At 49.5% G+C, this 16641-nt stretch overlaps 1 protein-coding gene and 1 long non-coding RNA gene across 2 annotated transcripts in view; both read left to right on the top strand.

The window, feature by feature from the left end:
• LOC146351847 (uncharacterized) overlaps positions 1-16641 on the top strand; it is a 1244848-nt gene that overhangs the window by 832154 nt on the left and 396053 nt on the right. The gene's annotated exons all lie outside the window — the stretch shown is intronic.
• LOC146351852 (protein unc-13 homolog B-like) overlaps positions 1-16641 on the top strand; it is a 133309-nt gene that overhangs the window by 64949 nt on the left and 51719 nt on the right. Inside the window, exons 10-14 of the mRNA XM_084832762.1 lie at positions 4853-4968; positions 6577-6740; positions 8640-8790; positions 9629-9697; positions 11863-11952. Coding sequence (XP_084688888.1) covers positions 4853-4968; positions 6577-6740; positions 8640-8790; positions 9629-9697; positions 11863-11952 — 590 coding nt within the window. The remainder of the gene's footprint in view (positions 1-4852; positions 4969-6576; positions 6741-8639; positions 8791-9628; positions 9698-11862; positions 11953-16641) is intronic.

Below are 16641 nucleotides of genomic sequence, written 5' to 3'. Positions count from 1 at the left end.
GGCTTCCTTTCGCTTGAGCCCATTATTCCGTGTCCTGCACTCTGGGATGATCAAGAAGAGATCCTGGCCTTCCTCTCTGTGACAACCTTTCAAGGACTTGAAGAGTGCTATCCTATCTCCCCTCAGTCTTCTCTTCTCAAGGCTAAACATGCCCAGTTCTTTCAGTCTCTCTTCATAGGGCTTTGTTTCCAGTCCCCTGATCATCTTTGTTGCTCTCCTCTGAACCCTCTCCAGTTTGTCTGCATCCTTCTTAAACTGTGGTGCCCAGAACTGGACACGGTACTCTAGATAAGGCCTGACCAGTGCTGAGTAGAGGGGAACTAGTACTTCCTGGGATTTGGAAGCTATGCTTCTATTACTGCAGTCCAAAAGAGCACTGGCCTTTTTTGCAGCCACATCACATTGTTGGCTCGTATTCAGCTTGTGATCGACAACAATTCCAAGATCCTTCTCGCTTGTAGTATTGAGCCACGTATCCCCCATCTTGTAACTGTGCATTTGGTTTCTTTTTCCTAGGTGCAGAACTTGGCATTTATCCCTATTAAATTTCATTCTGTTGTTTTTTGCCCAGCGCTCCAGTCTATCCAGATCACTTTGAATTTTGTTTCTGTCCTCCAGGGTATTAGCTATCCCGCCCAATTTGGGTTCATCTGCAGATCTGATCAGCATTCCCTACACCTCCTCATCCAAGTCATTAATACAAATGTGGAAGAGCACTGGGCCCAGGACTCAGCCCTGCGGTACCCCACTCGTTACCTCTCCCCAGTTTGAGAAGATCCCATTGATAAGCACTCTTTGAGTCCGATTCTGTAGCCAACTGTGGATCCACCTGATCGTTGTTTCATTTAGCCCACTTTGAGCTACTTTTCTCATCAGGATATCTTGGGGCACTTTGTCGAAAGCTTTGCTGAAGTCAAGGTATATTATGCCCACAGCATTCCCACAGTCCACAAAGGGAGGTTACCTGATCCAAAAATGACATCAGATTCGTCTGGCAAGATTTGTACTTGAGAAATCCATGCTGGCTTCGTGTAATCACTGCATTTTTTTCAAGGCGCTTACAAATGGATTGCTTTATCATCTGCTCCAGAATTTTCCCAGGGATTGATGTCAGACTGACTGGTCTGTAGTTCCCAGGTTCCTCCTTTTTGCCCTTTTTGAAGTTATGGACAACATTTGGGGGTTGGACTCGATGGCCTTGTAGGCCCCTTCCAACCCTACTATTCTCTGATACTACTATTCTATGATTAGCCCTCCTCCAGTCATCTGGCACTTCCCCCGTCCTCCATGATTTCTGAAAGAGAATAGACAGTGGTTCTGAGAGTTCTTCTACCGGTTCCTTTATTACTCTAACATGCAGTTCATCTGGCCCTGGAGATTTGAACGCTTTCAAAGGAATGAGGTGTTCCTTGACCTATCGATCTCAATCTGCAATCCTGCCCCTTCAGCCTATACTTCACCTTAGCCAGGGGGGGTCATAGACCCTCTTTTGGGAGAAGACTGAGCCAAAGTAGGAATAGAGCACCTCTGCCTTTTCTTTGTCATCTGTTATCATTTTGCCATCCTTATTTAATAGCTGAACCACCATTTTTCCTCTGTCTTTCCTCTGTCTTTTACTATGCACGTAGCTGAAGGAAGCCTTTTTGTTGCTTTTAGCATCCCTCGCTAACCTCAGCTCATTCTCAGCTTTAGCCTTCCTGACACCATCCCTGCACTTCTGTGCTACCTGCCTGTACTCTTCCTTTGTTGCTTGTCCTTCCTTCCACTTCCTATATGTGTCCTGTTTTGTTTTCAGGTCATCTCTAAGCTTTTTGTGAAGCCACATTGGCTTCTTCTCTTGTCTTCCACCTTTTCTTCTTGTTGGAATTGTTTGTAATTGTGCTTTAGAATTTCCTTTTTTAAAAGCTCCCACCCATCTTGGACTCCTTTTCTCATTAGAGTCGCTTGTCATGGGACCTTACTGATCATTGTTCTGAGTTTATTAAAATTGGCTTTCCTGAAATCCAGGGTCCTGATTTGGCTACACTCAGCTTTTGCTTCGTTTATAACCAAGAACCCTACTATGACGTGGTCACTTTTCCCCAGAGTTCCCGTAACTGCTACTTTATCTGCTCCTAACTGTCACCCTTTTCCAAGGAGTATCCTCTACTTCATTTTTCCTCGCCTCAGCCTTTTCTTCTTTTACCTCAGCTTGCTGTTGCTCTTCTAGCTTCTGTTCTTCACCTTGGTGCTGCAGTTCCACCGTTCTGTCCAAGAACTCTTCGTCTTCCCTTATTCCCTGGAGGGTCAACACTCACTCCTCCAGTCCTCTTACCTTTTCTTCCAGCAACGTGATCAACTTGCCCTTTTGCACGTGTAGGCCATGTTGATCTCAGGCAGGAAAACAAACATTGCGTAGACCTTGCAGGTCACCACCACTGGAGAGTCTTTTCCTTCCATAGTCTCTATTCCCTTTATGTTTCTAGCTTTCTGATGGTACTGGGATAGCCTGTGCTTTGTCCTCTAGTCACTGGAGGTTACAACGGAGTCCCACTGGTATGGAAGTGTGTGTTACAAGAAAAAGAAATGGAAAACAAACTTTGTTAGGGGCCTCCTCCTTCACCTCCCCTGTCAAACTCCTGTTTGCTCTCCCTGTTTGCTCGCTCTGATTGCTTGCTCTCCGGGAGCTTGCTTGCTTGTATAGCCCCTAGACCAGCTGGAGCAGCTTCCTCTGCTCTGCTCAGCTCGGAGACAGGGAACATATTGAATATGAAATCTCCCCAACTGGAAACAATGAAGGAGTCTGGCAGAAAGCCTGATACGGGATGAAGAGATGGAGACTTTTCAAGGGGAGGGTGTCCCTTTCAAAGGAAGCTCCTGTTGTTTCCACCCCATAAATATGAGCATCAGCTGAGGGAGCCTAGTACTCTGCACATGGCTCAAGTCAGCTTGGCCTTCGGTCCATTTTCAAGCCAGTCTGCCTCAGCCCCAGAGACCTTGGTTGGGAAGGTTCAAAGTGGGAAGCTGTGAGTGGCTTTGTGCTGCAGTGGCACACCTCAACACTGGCCCCATCTGTCCGAGCTGCTGCCCAGACTAGGCCTCTTGGACCGTGGGTGAGATGTGGATCCTGAGCTGCTCTTTCAAGCAAGGCGCCGTTGCAAGGGTTTTTTTGCACCCTTGTCCCAGTCACACTAGAAGTTGCCTGTAATTTCTCTACCCCTTTGTCACCTGTTGTCTTAAACTCACTTAACTGGTAGCTCTGCACCCCATTCCTGCTGCTTCCAAAGACTTTTCCAGTGAATTTGATGAGAAATTTTGCCTCAGGAAATGAGGAGTGACTTTCACCCTCCCATGAACTGCTGTTGAGAGCAGGATCAGTCCGCTGTATCTGTTCCTGGAAGCTCCAGTTGCTTTATTGGGTGACAGGTGGATGCATCTGCTGCCGCTTAGCTCAGGCTATGCTAGGACGCCAGTATTGTGTGTAACCTCAGACTGGACTCAACAGCGAGATCCATTACCACTGCTGGGCACGCCGGCAAGAGAACAGCTACTGCAAAGAAGTCCCCAGAAGGGTGTTGTGTGGGCACAGCGAAAGCCATCCACAGCTCCTCTGTTTCACATCCTTCAGTGTCTCAACAAGGCAGCAACATTTGGGCAAGAGTCTGGCTCGGTGAGAGGAGAAGAGACGCCTTCGTTTTCTTGCACAGCTCCAGACAGATGGTGTCTGAATTTGGGGGTGGGCTTGGTTGCCAGCAAGCATCGCCCATGTTTGGTTAAGCTGCTGTCAGTTTTCCTGCCGTGATTGTCCAGCACCCCAGAGGAGAGCGTCCACAAAGTGAAGGAGGGGAGGCTTGTTGGATGCGTTTCTGCGAGGTGTGCTTTCCCCCCCAAATCCCCTAGCTGTGGAGATGGGCGAGGCCATGGTCTCTTGGAGCCCAGCGTCTCCTATGAGGAGGTGGGCGGGAGTTCAGATGTGACCTTGCAGCTGCGAGCGAGCGGCTGCTGCGGCTGCTATGTGGGAATGGCCCCAGGCCACGCCCAGCTGAGTGCGCAGGCAGGGCTCCGTGGGGCCAGGGCCATGTCAGCTGAAGGGCCTCATCGCCGAGTCTGGCAGCGGAGCCTGTAAAGGCCGCTGGTGCTGACCAGTGAGGGGACGGCACCAGCCGAGGCGCCCCGTCCCCGCTGCTTGCTGAGCTGTCTCGGCCTGGGATGCCTTGGGCCCTTGTGCAAACCCCTGGCGTCCGTCCTCTGGAGTGGTTTTTCGCAGAAGGGAAGCAATGCGTGGGTCTCACCAACTCCAAGAGCGGAGGCAGTGGGTCGGACTGAGTCCTCTTCAGCCCTGGGCAGGATCCTGCCACTAAAGCCCTGGGGTGAGGTGGCACTAGACGTGAGCTGTTGAGACGTCAGGGAGGCGTCATGTCCTGTGGGGATCTCATGGGCCCTTGGGTGGGGCTTGCTAGTGTTCTGGCCTGAACCTTGGAAATCCGCTCCCTCTGTCTCCGCCCCCACACCACTGAGAAGACCCTGATAAAGCAGGCGAGATAAAGCCCCTTCGCCGAGGCTGCCTGGGCGTCCTTTTCTCCGCCTTCCACGTTCTGCTGTCTGCAGAGGCATGCTGCTCCCCTCTGAAAAGGAAGAGAGAAGCGCACGTGTTTCCACCACGCCGCGTGCCCATCTGCGTCACCACCAATGGGGCCATGTGTGGGATCCAAGTGCTTGGGAAAGGGGCTGCCCCTGCCAGCCAGGCCTCTTGCTCGGAGTGGCCCTTCTGGTCATTTCCAGCCTGGCCGCCTTTCTCTAACTGTCTGCGTTGCCTCTGTGCTGTTAGGGCTGAGGTGACGCACATCTTCAACATGCTTTGTTTTCCTTCTAGAAAAAAGAACGGACAAATCTGCCGTGTCAGGCGCCATCCGCCTGCAGATCAACGTAGAGATCAAAGGGGAAGAGAAGGTGGCTCCTTACCACGCCCAGTACACCTGTCTTCACGAGGTATGCCGCAGCAGGAGGAGCGCAGTGGGAAAGTGGCGTGTCCTTCTCCTCTTGCAGAAAGAAGCGCCAGATAATGGATCACACTTCCCCGGAAAGGATTTCTCCAGTTCTCATACTCCTGTTGTCTGACTTGGTTCCTCATCCCCACCTGGCTTTTACTTCAGAGGAAATGGGAGGAAAACTTTGCTAGGCAGGCCAGTGCAGATTTTCAGCCAAATATTTTTGTGGGCTCCTGTAGAGATTTTCAGGCTGGTACCGAGTGATTTCCAGGAGTATGGGTGTGACCTCTGCGGAGCATCGCAGCCAGCTCTGCATTGGAAAGGCTGGGCATGTCCGTTCCAGTGCTTCGCTTGTTTTACGCGCACTGCGCTAATTGTTAGCTGCTTCAGCAGGAGTGGGCAACATAAAGTTCATGGCTTGCTGGCATCTTTTGCCCCACCTATTGTAGTGCAACATGTGAGCTCTGGTTAAATTGCTAGAAATCTCAGCTTCCATGTTTTAAAGTAGGTAAGATTCTAGTCCTCATGGTTGTACTGTAATGGATTGTCATGTTTGAAAAGCTCAAACAAGGAGCCAAGTGAAAAGCAACCCTGAATCCATTGTGTGTAATTTTAAAGATGGGCTGGCTGAAGGTCTTTCCCCTCATTGGTGTGTCTGTTCATTACTGTAGCTCAAGAGCAGATGAAAACTGTCCCTGAGTAGCCTGACAAGGCCAGGAGTTCAAGAAAGATTTGTGCCTGAAATCAAATCACTGGGGATGTCATTAGGAAATCCTTTTGCATAACTACGGTGACAATCAGAAACTTGGCCAGTTAATGAATATCTCGCAAAACGCCATGATCAGCACTTCCTTAAATCCTTTTTCCACCTTCTTTCTCTGTCCTGCCACGTTGGCTTTTCATATCATATCCAAAAGGAGTTTCACTGGGAATGGGAAAGAATTCACTTCAGTTTAGAGAGTACATTTCACTCTGGGCAAGGGAGATTCCACGTAACATCTGATCACGCAAGCTGCTTTGCAACCAGACTCCTCTAAGAGTAATTCAGTTCATCCTGGGGCTAAGAGACATATACCTTGTCCTACAGTGTGCACACGCGTGTGTGTAGTGATTTTCTGTAGCCCTGTCCGACCAGCACAGCTGCAGAATCTGTGACACAAGTGTCCTCTGCTCTAGTCAAAATTTCTTGTGTGTCTGTGGTGCTGGGGATGGGAAACAGAAGCTCCGAGGGGAATGATAATGGGGGGGGGGGCACTCCTGCAGCAGGAGCACCGGCTCAAGTGGGGAAGTGAAGCTGGTTCAGGATTTGGGGCACTGCCTGCCATTTTTCTTAGGCTGAGAGAAAGCACCTGTTCCAAGGTCACCCAGTGACCGGGGTGGAGATTTGAACATGAGTCTCTGAACTAGTTCTTGTCAGCTGAGGCGGTGAACAGCATTTCTTTACTTTTAATGTCTTTGTGTATGTCCCACCTGAGTCAACAATAGATGGAAACCTGAATGCAAACTACGCCAGCTGTCTATTAGATTAACCAGTGACGAAGTGCTGTATCAGTGGATCACTTTGTCGAGCACCGGCCTCTTCAGGGTTGGCTGCCGCTTTCTCTTCCAGAACCTCTTCCACCATCTGACAGATGTTCAAGGAAATGGAGTAGTGAGGATTCCTGATGCCAGAGGGGATGATGCATGGAAGGTTTACTTCGATGAGACAGGCCAGGAGATAGTGGATGAGTTTGCAATGCGCTACGGAATCGAATCCATCTACCAGGCCATGACGTGAGTTCCTGCCCTATGCTGAACCCTCCCCTTGGCCCCAGGCACCATTAAAAGCACAACAGCGTTGCTCGTTAGAATGGGGTGTGCTCGATGCAGTAAAGTCAATCTGAGAGCCCCCAGGGATGTTGCAGTGGTGAGACCTCTGGAGGTTGAAGAACTGCCAAAAGCTGCCCTCTCCCAGCTCGGAGTGTAGCTTGTTGTAAGAGGGGAAGTGGAGAGGCAAAAAGGACATCTTTCTCCCCAGTGTGATCCTGGTCATTGTCAGCCATCAAACTCCTGCTTGGGTAATTCCATTCAAAGTGACAGTTTTGCTGACTTCAGGAGCTCCAGTCTGCCAGCACCAGCTCACGTCTTACCTAACTGTGTTTCCTGGTTCCCAGATACCAAAGATGGTACGGGGGAGGGGGGATGTGTTTATGGGTCTGACCGATGGAGAGCTAAGGTGGCAGCTGGCTTGGTGCTGCAGGATCCCAGTCCTGGTGTGTCTCCTGAAGCCCAGAGGACTTGTTAATTCCTTTGGGCTAAACCTGCCATCCTCAGGAAGGCAGTGGTCTCATTTGCATTTTCTCATTTAATTGCTCTCATTAAAGTGCAAAAGGGAGGGGAAAAAAACCTCCCCAGAATTATTCCAGCAGCTCTTGGGCTTGTGGGATGATTAAACAATCAAAGAAAAACGGCTATAAATGAGGGAAAACAGTGCTTGAAAACGGATTGTGCTACACAACCTGACAGGAGAGCAGCAGTCTCTCCTTAATGTAGCTGGCAGCAAAGTGGAGAGGCTGGGCAAGAATTGGAGTGCCGGGAAGGGGAAGCGTGCTGGAGCGGGGGAGCAGAGCGGTGGGGCTCCTGCCCAGGTTCCTCAGCAGGAGGCCCAGGGCCAGGAGCAGCAAGGAGGCGCACTCCGACTCCCAGGGGCTGGGGAGCAGCAGCAGGGGAGGACTCCCTCCCTCCCTCCCTCCCCTTGCCCTCCTCCCGCCCTGCTCATGGGCTTGCTGGGGGTGCGTCATCGGCCACAGGGGGAGCAGGATGCTGGGTGAGGGAGGCCTTCGATCGGATCCAGCTTCAGAGCTCTTCCGAGATTTGCGTGGCTAGCACTGGCACTACTCTCTTGGGAAGCGGTGACTTGCCACTGGGAATGTCCTTGCAGAAAGAGCAAAGGAAGGAAAGCAGAGGCTGCGGGACTGAGGTGGTGGGGCACTTTTTGCAAAGGAGACTTCTTTGCTCTTCTTCACTTTTTAAGGTGGTGGATAAAAACAGTAAGCTAGTTAGCTATATATCAAGTTGTGACCTACTGGATGGGTGGGATTAGGAAGGGCCCCCCCCCCCAACACACACACACGCACACACATGTGACTTTGGATCTTCTCCTGTTGTGTCTGGGTCATCAGGGACTGCCCCAGTTGCAGACAGGAGGCAGCACCCCATTCTGTCATTCTGTCTGGAGATGGGTGGGCCTTGTGTGTGTTCAAGGTCTGGCTCACTGGCATGTTGGGCCAAGGACTGGGTCTTCTCCAAGTGAGACTGGGTGCTAGATCTTGGGTTTCCCCCCTTTCCGCTGTGGCACATAGCCCAGCCCGAGTCCCACAGAGCCATGTGCTCTGGAGCCATCTCTGCAGGGCTGGGGGATGACCCCTGCTCTCAGCTTGTGGCAAGTGTGTGATGGCCTGATTGCTGCAGACCGCTTCACAAGCGATAGTCACAGGGGGGCGGGGGGCTGGACTAGACAGGACCCGGGTCCACCCCATCTCAGTTTTTCTGTGAATTCTGCATTGAGAGCTTGGATTGATGCTTGTTTGGTTTGGGATGTTTTGAGGAGAAAAGCCATCTCACATCCTTCCTTGAGATGGTCCAGGGTGCTCTTCGCCTTCTGCCTGATGGCCCTTGCTTCTGCTCCTCCAGGCACTTTGCGTGTCTCTCCTCCAAGTACATGTGTCCCGGCGTGCCAGCCGTTATGAGCACCTTGCTAGCAAACATCAATGCTTATTACGCCCACACTACCGCCTCCACCAACGTGTCTGCCTCAGATCGCTTCTCTGCCTCAAACTTTGGGGTAAGTGCCACTCTGCCCTTTCCTGCTGGTTTCTGGATCCAGTTACGCTGATCAGAGCAACAATGAGAAGCATCACCCGACCCGGCTGTGGAAAGAACCAGGAGCTTAGACCTGCCTATGTGAGTTACTTCGTGATAGCAAAGCTGCTTACTCTGGTGGGGCCACGACCCTGCTAGGCTTGAAATGAGTACATTGGTTGGATGCACTTCAATAATGTGGATTTCAATGAGGCACGCCTAATAATGTAATGCAACGTTTATTTTTTTAAAAATAATATTTAAGCTGTCTCTAAGGGTACAGCCCTGTTTGTGGTGCTGCTCTACGATTTCTGCTTTAAGCCAACAAAAGCATGCTTCCCTTCAACAGTGAAAACGCAGTGAAAACGCCTTCCAAATTTCCAGGGACTCTGTGTTCCAAAAGGAGACCACTTCAGCATTTTTTATTGTAGAAATAAGTAGGGTTGTACCACATCATCATGAAGTCTCTCTCTCTCTCTCTCTGAGAGAAAGAGGTGACATTTAGGGCATACCATTGGGGTTTTTTTTTTTCCCCTTGGGGAGGAATTTACCTTTCACTGCAAAATTATGAAAAGTGCTTGCTGAGGAAGGATCATGCTGTATGTAGTGATGGGGGTGGCCTCCATTGCCACTTCAAAGTTGCAGATATTTTCATCCCATTTATGTGCCCCAAAAGATGCAAAAAGGGGTGGGCCCTTTTTTGTGGGGGACAAAGATTTCTCAAGAAGTGGGCTCCCATTTCAGGTCAGCTCTAGAATTAAATATGAACCACTTTCAAAGCGCACCTGGCATCTGTTTCCTTCTTTTCCCATTGCAAACAGAAAGAGAGGTTCGTGAAACTTCTGGACCAGCTGCACAATTCCCTCCGCATTGACCTGTCCATGTACAGGGTAAGTGCCGAGCAGAGCAAGTCCTAATAGTTCCGGCCTCTATAAAACTTCCCAGAGCCTTCAGAGTGCTTCGTGTACATCATTCCAGCGATCCTTGCATTAGTGCTGTGAAGTAGGCCAGCGTGATGATCTCAGCCCTGCCCCAGTTTCGGAGAGAGGTCTGGGAGAGCAAGGGTGGCTTGTCTCAGGCCTGCGGTGGGGATTTGGCTGATTTGAGAGTTGGACTGAGGGTTGCTGGCTCACAACTCACCCCAAGGCTAAGAGACGGATCACGCGGAGTTCCGCTATAAAGCAACGTAGTTAGGCTGTGTCTCAGCAGTCACAGGCTGAGCAGGTGGCCTTTGCCTCTGGCTCCTTTTCCAGCTCAACAACCATCCTGTGCGGGAGGAGTTGGAGGGAACACTTCCCGGTGCAAGAATGCAGTGCCCTTTTGCAGCGTGGCTGCGCGTCTGTCTCAATCAGCAGTGGTGATCCTGGCTCAGAAGAGGTTTAGTGCTGTGGCCAGGCTAGCAGTCACTCAGAAAGTGACTGCCACGCAAATCTTACCTGAACTCCAGCCACTGCACTCGCACAGAGCACTGTGCTAAGAGCCCCGTCTGTCCCGTTAAGAACTTGGGTGAGCTAAAAGTATTCCATTTGATTTTGATGCGCCTTTGGCTCTGAGTTAGGATCCCTACCTCAGTGGCATTGGATTTAACCAAAGCCACCCTGTCACCTGAGTACTTCACGTTTTCTCTCTTGGAGAGGCCTTTCCTTTTTTTCCTAGATAGGCTTGTGCATCATCAGCATCATCAGTATACAGCATGTCCCCGTTGAACTGCAGCGAGACTTTCTCCCCACTGTTCTCCAGCATGGAATATGCTGCTATATGTTGATACACATTCTGTCAGTCTGTTTGGCACATGGTGGTCATTTTGCAGTTTCAGGTTCTCCTAGCAGAAACACATGCGCGCCCGCGCACACACGCACATTGTTGGCTGGAAACAGTACAAGGAAATGCCCTCTGGGAGCTGCATAATTATACATTGTAGAAAAATACTGCTCATTATTGGAAAAAATTAGCTAATCCTTGGATAAGATGCTAGTTCATTCTGCGTCCAAAAATAGTAGCCTAGTGTGAGCGGTAGTAAAATGTAATTAAATCTAATTTATAATGATAAGATTCTGTTGCACAAATGGGCTCCTAATTGATTGTCCCCAAAGTACTGCTGACGTTCTGTCTCTGGTAGCTGAAAGAAGAGCCATTTGCCATTAATTAAAGGTGTCTTCTGCCCTGGAAATGCTAATGAGGATATTGCCACTGAGTGAATTTTCTATCGTTGCTGTGAACAGGTGGAGGTGGTATTTTCCTTCCACTTCTGCCCACCTCCCCACTTTTGATGTAATGGAAATTTCCCGTGTGGTGAGGCGAATGCTTCCCATCTCCTTTTGCCATGTGAGAATGTATTCAAGAGGAGGATGGCTGTGGTTGCTGAGGCCGCTTGCCTTCGTGTGGCTTTGCTCCAGCATCAGAGCTGCAAGGCGCTTGGCGTCTTCAGTGCCCTCAGAGTGACCCTGCAGCTTGAGCTTCCCTCTCAAGCAGGTCTCACATGCACCAGGCTGTTCTCGCCAGCCCCCCAGCCCCCGCCTAGAGCTGAGAGCTCCACTTAGTGTTGTGACACATTCTTGTGTTGTAGAAAGATACCTAACGCTCCAGGTAAGGTGATACCTCCCACCCATGACCCCACCGGAGGTTTGATACAGAACTAGAGGCTTGGGAAATAGTAGTACTTTGTGGGAGTGGGGGAGAGACAGTGTTGCATGGGGTTTGTGTTGAATCAAGATACCTTAAAGGGGCAACACCTCTGTGCCAAGCTGTGGCATGCTAAGAAGGCTGACACCCCAGCATGGGTTGGAAATGGAAATGTACTCCATCACACGTGCTCTTTATTGTCAATCCACAGTGCTAGATCAGGCTGCAACATCGGTTCAGGTTGTGCATGTTGGTGGCTTTGGGGGTTGGATGCAAGTGCCCCCCCCCCGCTGCCCCATCACCCCCATGCACTGCTGCCTGTTTAGGCAGCTGGTCAGTGCCCTGAACCGCTGGGTTTCCTGTTCTCCTTTTGCCCACAGCATATCCATTTTCGGATGGCACTTCCAAAGTGAACTTGTTTTCCTGCCCACAGAACAACTTCCCAGCCAGCAGCCGGGAACGCTTGCAGGACTTGAAATCGACAGTGGACCTGCTGACCAGCATCACTTTTTTCAGAATGAAGGTAAGGATCCCCTCCAGGTTGCTGTCCTGTTCTGGGGCCTGCTGGCATCCCTGGGCAAAGTGCTTGGCCTCTGGCAGACCCCACCCCCGCACACGATGTTTAAAGCAGGGCTGGGGCCCTGGCCCGCGGAGCCTCTCCAGCCAGCCTGTGGCTTCTTCTGCCTCTGCCCCTGGCGCTTTGCCACCACTTTCCTGGTGCGCTGCCCTGCCCTCCCGGGTATCCTCCTCAGGGTGCCTGCACAGAGACCTCCTCCCCAGCCCCAGTTTCCCTTTCTCCCGCTCCTGGTGCCCCCTCCCTCCTTTGCCACCGCTTGGCCCCCCTCCCGGCCAGCACAGCCCCTTTGAGGCCCAGTTGCTCAGTCGCCACAAACCAGGCTATGTGAAGGAAGAGGTCTGACTGCTTGGAGGTGTGGGGAGGATTCCACAGGCCCCAAGCTGACTCCTGCGCCATTGCGAGAGAGGCCCAGCCACAACACTCTCTCTGGGAAGGGGGTCCTTCTGTCCACTTAGCTCCATTTTGCTCCTAAATGGGAGGGATGTGGGAGACCCTCAGAGGGAGCGAGTGTCCACCTAAAAGGGGCTCCTCTTCCCCAACCACTCCTAAGATTCAAGCAGCACTGATTCAGTTTTTGACAAGCCACACTTCCTGCCACCTTAAACGGGCTTCTAAATCCCCTTTTAAACACAAACATGAGTTTTCCTTTTCCTTTTCACCTTCAAAAGAACCCATGTGCCGGATGCTGTCAGTTACTCGCAGTGAGCTCGTGCCTGTTTACGCAAGGAAGTTCCACTTGGCTCAACGGGGCTCGTTCCCAAGTAGAGAAAAGGGGCTCTGGCCCCACCCACCCCTGGCATGCCCCCCCCAAAGGTGGCCCTTGGCAGGTAGTGCAGCCCTCAACAGAAAAGAGGTTCCCCACCTCTGGTTTCCAGAGAGGAGCCCCCCGCTGCCCCCCTTCAGCATAGAATCTTCTTGTCTGGCTGCAAGTTGGCACACCGTCCCTTGGCCTCATCACGCGGGATCTCTGCAACTCCCTTCAGCAAATGGAAATTTCACTTAAGCCCTCGTTGAGTTGTTACTGCATCTTGTTCATTGACAACATGGTTAGGAACTTTCCTGTTTGTTTACAGCCTTTTGCAGTTACATCTTTGGCAAACGTTCAGTTGCCCATTAATTGAACACTGGTTGTTGTTTTTTAATAAATATCCCTGAAAAGAAAATTAAATACTGGAACAAAACAATTCATTTTACAGGGACAAGAAGTCCATTATTCACAGCAAAGACTGTATATTGATCATGAAATCTGCCTTTGTCCTTTTCCAACTAACAGCAAAGCCGTGGGAAGTTTTCTGATGGCCGTAACTATTAGTGCGTTGCTGTCAGGAGCGCTGTGCTGATGCAGGAAGGGACAGACAGAAACTATTATATTGTCTGAACAGACAAGCTTATGTTGCTCTTGGAATATCCACACCTGTGCTGTCAAGTTGGTTTTTCAGGCCAGGCGCCCAAGGGTATTTAACGTGCCAAAGAAACCCAAAGTGATGTCCTGTAATGCTTTTTTCCCCCTCGATTTGCAAATCTCCTGAGAGTCTCTGTTCAAACTTCGTTGTTGTTGTTGTTGTTGTTGTTCAGGCGTTCAGCCATGTCCGACTCTTCGTGACCCCGTGGACCATAGCACGCCAGGCCTTCCTGTCCTCCGCTCTCTCCCAGAGTGTGCTCAAGTTCATGTTCATTGCATCGGTGATGCTATCTAGCCATCTCATCCTCTGCCGTCCCCTTCTCCTTTTGCCTTCAATCTTTCCCAGCATCAGGGTCTTTTCCAGGGAGTTTTCTCTTCGCATTAGGTGGCCAAAATATTTGAGCTTCAGCTTCAGTATCTGTCCTTCCAATGAGCACTCAGGGTTGATTTCCTTTAGGATTGACTGATTGGACCTCCTTGCAGTCCAGGGGACTCGTATGAGTCTTCTCCAGCACCACAGTTCGAAAGCATCAATTCTTCGGCGCTCAGCCTTCCTTATAGTCCAGCTCTCACAGCCATACATTACTACTGGGAAAACCATAGCTTTGATTAGACGGACCTTTGTCGGCAAGGTGATGTCTCTGCTTCTTACTATGCTGTCTAGGTTTGCCATAGCTTTCCTCCCAAGGAGCAAGCGTCTTTTAATTTCATGGCTACAGTCACCGTCTGCGGTGATCTTGGAGTCCAAGAAAGTAAAATCTGTCACTGCTTCCATTTCTTCCCCTTCGATATGCCAGGAAGTGATGGGGCCAGATGCCATGATCTTCGTTTTTTTAATGTTGAGTTTCAAACCGGCTTTTGCACTCTCCTCTTTCACCCTCAACAAGAGGCTCTTTAGATCTTCTTCGCTTTCTGCCATTAGGGTGGTATCATCTGCATATCGGAGGTTGTTGATAATTCTCCCAGCATTCTTAATTCCGACCTCTGATTCATCCAACCCAGCATTTCTCATGATGTACTCTGCATATAAGTTAAATAAGCAGGGTGACAATATGCAGCCTTGTCGTACTCCTTTCCCAATTTTGAACCACTCAGTTGTTCCATGTCTGGTTCTGACTGTTGCTTCTTGACCCTCGTACAGGTTTCTCAGGAGACAGGTAAGGTGGTCTGGTACTCCCATCACTTTAAGAATTTGCCACAGTTTGTTGTGATCCACACAATCAAAGGCTTTAGCGTAGTCAATGAAGCAGAAATAGACGTTTTTCTGGAATTCTCTTGCTTTCTCCATGATCCAGCGAATGTTGGCGATTTGATCTCTAGTTCCTCTGCCTCTTCGAAACCCAGCTTGTACTTCCGGTAGTTCTCGGTTCGCATACTGCTGAAGCCTAGCTTGTAGGATTTTGAGCATGACCTTGCTGGCATGTGAAATGAGCGCAATTGTGCGGTAGTTTGAACACTCTTTGGCGTTGCCCTTCTTTGGAACTGGAATGTAAACTGACCTTTTCCAGTCTTGCGGCCATTGTTGAGTGTTCCAAATTTGTTGGCATATTGAATGCAGCACTTTAACAGCATCATCTTTTAGGATTTGAAATAGCTCAGCTGGAATACTGTCATCTCCACTAGCTTTGTTGTTAGTAATGCTTCTGAAGGCCCACTTGACTTCACTCTCAAGGATGTCTGGCTCAAGTTCAGTGACCGCACTATCATGGCTATCAGGGACATTAAGATCTTTCCTGTATAGTTCTTCTGTGTATTCTTTCCACCTCTTCTTAATCTCATCTGCATCTGTTAGGTCCCTGCCTTCTTTGTCCTTTATCATGCCCGTCTTTGCACAAAACGTTCCCTTGAGATCTCCAATTTTCTTGAAGAGATCTATAGTCTTTCCCATTCTGTTGTTTTCCGCGATTTCTTTGCATTGTTCATTTAAGAAGGCCTTCTTGTCTCTCCTTGCTATTCTCTGGAACTCTGCATTCAGTTGGATATATCTTCCCCTTTCTCCCTTGCTTTTCGCTTCCCTTCTTTCCTCAGCTACTTGTAAAGCCTCATCAGACAGCCACTTGGCTTTCTGGCATTTCTTTTTCTTTGGGATGGATTGAGTTGCTGCCTCCTGAACAGTGTTACGGACCTCCGTCCATAGTTCCTCAGGCACTCTGTCTATCAGGTCTAATCCCTGAAATCTATTCCTCATCTCCACTGTATATTCTTAAGGGATATGATTTAGGTCATACCTGAATGGTTTAGTGGTTTTCCCTACGTTCTTCAATTTAAGCCAAAATTTTGCAACAAGAAGCTCATGATCTGAGCCACAGTCAGCTCCAGGTCTTGTTTTTACTGACTGTATAGAGCTTCTCCATCTTTGGCTGCAAAGGACATAATCAATCTGATTTCGATATTGACCATCTGGTGATGTCCATGTGTAGAGTCGTCTCTTGTGCTGTTGGAAAAGAGTGTTTGCTATGATCAGCGTGTTCTCTTGGCAAAACTCGATTAGCTTTTGTCCTGCTTCATTTTGTACACCAAGGCCATGCCTGCCTGTTATCCCAGTGATTTCTTGACTTCCTACTTTAGCATTCCAATCCCCTATGATGAAGAGGACATCTTTTTTTGGTGTTAGTTCTAGAAGGTGTTGTAGGTCTTCATAAAACCGATCAACCTCAGCTTCTTCGGCATCAGTGGTTGGGGCATAGACTTGAATTACTGTGATGTTGAATGGTTTGCCTTGGATTCATACTGAGAACATTCTATCATTTTTAAGATTGTACCCCAGTACTGCTTTTCCCACCCTTTTGTTGACTATGAGTGCTACTCCATTTCTTCTAAGGGATTCTTGCCCACAGTAGTAGATATGATGGTCACCTGAATTAAATTCGCCCATGCCTGTCCATTTTAGTTCACTGATTCCCAAGATGTTGATGTTCAATCTTGCCATCTCATGTTTGACCACCTCCAGCTTACCTTGATTCATTGATCTGACATTCCAGGTTCCTAAACAATATTGTTCTTTACAGCATCAGATTTTCTTTTCACCACCAGACACATCCACAGCTGAGTGTCCTTTCGGCTTTGGCCCAGCTGCTTCACTCTTTCTGGCACTACTTGGAAATACCCTCTGCTCTTCCCCAGTAGTATATTGGACACCTTCCGACCTGAGGGTCTCATCTTCCGGCGTCATCTCTTTTAGCCTTGTGATACGTTCCATGGGGTTTTCTTGGCAAGAATACTGGAGTGGGTTG

The sequence above is a fragment of the Heloderma suspectum genome, chromosome 2 (genome assembly GCF_057233095.1).
Source record: "Heloderma suspectum isolate Gila_16-S chromosome 2, 16-S_ref, whole genome shotgun sequence".
Lineage (NCBI taxonomy): Eukaryota > Metazoa > Chordata > Lepidosauria > Squamata > Helodermatidae > Heloderma > Heloderma suspectum.
Note: the sequence above shows the minus strand (reverse complement) of the source record. Positions and strands in the feature narration are given on the sequence as shown.